Source organism: Festucalex cinctus, chromosome 11 (genome assembly GCF_051991245.1).
Source record: "Festucalex cinctus isolate MCC-2025b chromosome 11, RoL_Fcin_1.0, whole genome shotgun sequence".
Classification (NCBI taxonomy): domain Eukaryota; kingdom Metazoa; phylum Chordata; class Actinopteri; order Syngnathiformes; family Syngnathidae; genus Festucalex; species Festucalex cinctus.
In genome coordinates, this window is record NC_135421.1 from 19,224,075 (window position 1) to 19,227,446 (window position 3,372).

Sequence of the window (3,372 nt, forward strand, 5' to 3'; positions counted from 1 at the left end):
GGCGTGGCCATCTTTATGATGTCATCAGCTTGAACTTTATTCAATCTTCCGTGCAGATACTGTGATGTCACATGAGCTTTAGTGATGCAAACAACCTGCGTATGTATGTGTGCGCCAAGGTTATAATACTTAATGAAAGCGAAACAACAAAAATTGCAAAGACATTTTAGTTAACAAAAAAAAAATGCTTACAGAAAACCTAAAATTAACTGAAATAAATATAAAAACTATAATTATAGTCAAAATGTCCTTCATTTACATCTTTGTCAATTAAGCTCATACATGAGCTTTTGAGGTTCATTTTGCATTTTGTATTTCGGTATTGGCGTACTGCTGTACAGAAGAACGAAGGTCAAACTGTCACTGCTGAATTGTAGTGCACTTTATCCTATTACAATATACTTAGAAACCTTTTTTTTTTTTTTTTTGTACTTTACAAATACTACATATATTATTAAAAAAAAAAAACTAAAATGAATATTACGGCTAATAAAAATTAAAAAAAGAATTTAAAAAATTAAAAAGACTAAAATGAATACTACAGCTAAAAAAAATAAAATAAAATAAAAACTAAGAATTAATAAAAACCAAAAAATCCAATTGTGACTAAGCATGGGTTTCTGTGAATAACAAGGAGCCAAAAATAAAACTAAAGAAAAAAAAACAAAAAAAAAAAACATCTGCAAAAAGTTGAACATGTGAAATACAAACATGGGGTCCACTGCGCTCCAGGAATTCCGGTGGATTGAATGTGGCAGTCACAGAAGTATTACAGTTTGTCCACATGGGGGCGCGCTACAATTATTGAGTATTTGACATGAAAGTGGAAGATGACCCCTGTGACCCCTGTTTATTTACATAAAGTATCAGCTATGCAATGTTATGAGCAGTAATAATCGGCTGACGACTTATCTTCATCCCCAAGCTCGTGCAGCTTTGGACCTCGCCATCCTCCAAGAGTCCAGAGTCCTGGTGGCGTTCTGGTGGGCCCGGTCCTTGTCCAGCAGTGGAACACAGGTGCAGCCCACCGCGATGGACACGTACACCTCCGAGTACGAGTGGCGACCTCCCACGCAGGAACCGGACCGCCTGAGGACCACGGAGGGAGCGTAGACCGGAGTGCTGCGATACTGCTGGCTCTCCTGCCGCTGAGGTCCGCTCAGGCAGCCTTTACACAGGCAGTACGCCTCCGGGATGTGACGAGGGTATCGGCTCGGGTCGTATGAAATCCTGAAAACAGGCAGGTAACAAACGGTATGGGCAAGTATCAGTACGGTATCATGATACAGTCCAACAAAACAACAAAATCGTCACAAACTTTGATATTATTGTAGCCATGATATCAATGACTGATCTTAAGCTAATTATATAGTACTTCAATATTGATATTTGTTCCACAATTACAGTCATTCACAATACTATGTCACAGCACTTGCAATATTTTTTTTCTCCCCTAGATGGTGGTCTTGGTTTAAAGATGCAGTGGAAATGTAATCAATTTTCATTGTACTAGCCTTTATATTTAAATCAAGAGCACCATTATAGAGTAAAAAAAATATATTGCAAGTGCTTCATTTTCCCATTACTACAAAAAAAACAAACCTTGCTACCCCAGTTGAATAGTCACAGAAACGATACGATAAACCACAGTATCGACATTTTGTCCCATCCCTACAAATGTGGCAGCTGCAAAGTAACTGACAATATCAGTATATCACCATTGATATTCAAAGTATCACGATACCGATTGTATCATGATACCGTGATACAAAAAATATAACCTAAAACATCACAAATTCGAAATGAATGTAAACATTAGACATCAATATTCGATGCTACTGCAGTGCTTCTCTATTTTTTGTTACCCCTCCCAAAATAAGAAAATATCCCCCCCCCTCTACTGCAACTATAAGTAGTATTATTTGTCTATAAAATTATTTTAAGTAGACATCGGCAGAGGAGCTAATATCCCCAACGCACACTGACATTGAGACCACCACTGCCACCAACTGTAGTGGACGTGCAATTACCATTACCTCTACAGTGTAAAACTAGTGTGGAAATTAAATTCATAGAGTAACTCATAATATGAAACTGCAATATTTCTCCATGGATAAACAGTATTGCAATATTGATACAAAAAAACAGACAACAGTCAATGTGTAAATAATATCAATGCTGGTTTGTTTTATCATAAGGATTCAATTATTCCTGTATCACAGTATTTTCCTCCTAAAACTGTACACTAGGAAGGAATCAGAGACCCAAATAATCAAAATAGCTCGAGCCACAAACAAACATGCAAAATATATAAACATACATAATACAATATGTATTATATAGTATCACGTGTATGAGTTGTCACCTGTAAGCCCAAGGGGAGACGCTGAGCAGATTGACCGGGAGTTTGCTCTTGCCGTCCCCCGCCGACGTACGCGCGGAGGCGGCGCTGGGGCAGCTGAGGTTGACCCTGTCTCGGGGCTCCAGCTGCAGGGCGTGGTGGAAAGCGCTCAGCACGCCGACCGAGAGGCGGCCGAACATCTGCTCCAGGATCTCCTCGGGAAGGTCCAGACACGAGCGGGTGCGGGCCACCTTCTTCCTCACGCGGCCACCCACCGCAGCTGCGCCGCTGGCGGCGAGGAGAAGCAGCAGCAGCACGCGGAGCCTGAGAGGCATGGCGAGCTTCCCGGTGCGGCGGTTTAAGTGCTAACGAGTGGTCCCATCGCACTCTCGGCGCCTGCACTTGAGGCTGCGAGTGCGAGTGAGAGCTTGTGTCCTCGTCCACGCAGCTAAGAAGAGAAACATCTCGCGTGGGAGTGGGAGGTGCAACACGGCATGGGAGCAGCTGTATGGTGCTCCCTTGGATTCAACTGTGTCCATGCACAAAATGACTTGAAATGACTGATGATTACGGATGAGCTTATTAATGCAAATTTACACCCACATGCCACTTTGTTAGGGATCAAATAAAGCTCGAGTTTGGCAGGATTCTCGCTTTATTCTCAGAATTCTGACTTTAAAGTCATAATTCTGACTATTAGTGCTACTATTATTCTCACTTTAAAGTCAGAATTCTCAGAATTCTGACTTTAAAGTCATAAATCTGAGATTAAAGTCATTCTGACTTTAAAATGAGAATTCTGAGAGTAAAGTGAGAATCCTGCCAGACTTTTTTTTTTTTTCTCTCTCTCTTCACTGGTCTTAATCCTCTTCCGTTCAATTCAAATTCATTCTGTGACCATGCTCATAGTTAGCTCAAAACTTTTGTATCTCCGGTCATCTATCCCCATTTAAATGAATGTAAAGGCCATGAAACCATTCCTGCCTCCTCCCCCAAAAAAGTGTTTTCAATAAGAAAAAATAGTTGTAGGC

General features: G+C 40.8%; 1 protein-coding gene across 1 annotated transcript; it reads right to left on the reverse strand.

Moving 5' to 3' along the window:
* Positions 1-12: 12 nt before the first annotated feature.
* il17d (interleukin 17d) lies at positions 13-3,229 on the reverse strand. Its single transcript, XM_077537231.1, has 2 exons — positions 2,366-3,229; positions 13-1,230 (listed from the first exon to the last, which is right to left on the reverse strand). The coding sequence occupies exons 1-2, from the start codon at positions 2,674-2,676 to the stop codon at positions 915-917; spliced, it is 627 nt and encodes a 208-aa protein (XP_077393357.1). The 5' UTR covers positions 2,677-3,229; the 3' UTR covers positions 13-914.
* Between the last annotated feature and the right edge of the window lie 143 nt (positions 3,230-3,372).

What these genes read in the sequence shown, in the direction of transcription:
- il17d (XM_077537231.1), bottom strand. Translation starts at nt 2,676, where the DNA reads ATGCCTCTCAGGCTCCGCGTGCTGCTGCTGCTTCTCCTCGCCGCCAGC. An exon ending in GTCTCCCCTTGGGCTTACAG is followed by an intron (nt 1,231 to 2,365) that starts GTGACAACTCAT and finishes GCCTGTTTTCAG; the next exon opens with GATTTCATACGACCCGAGCC.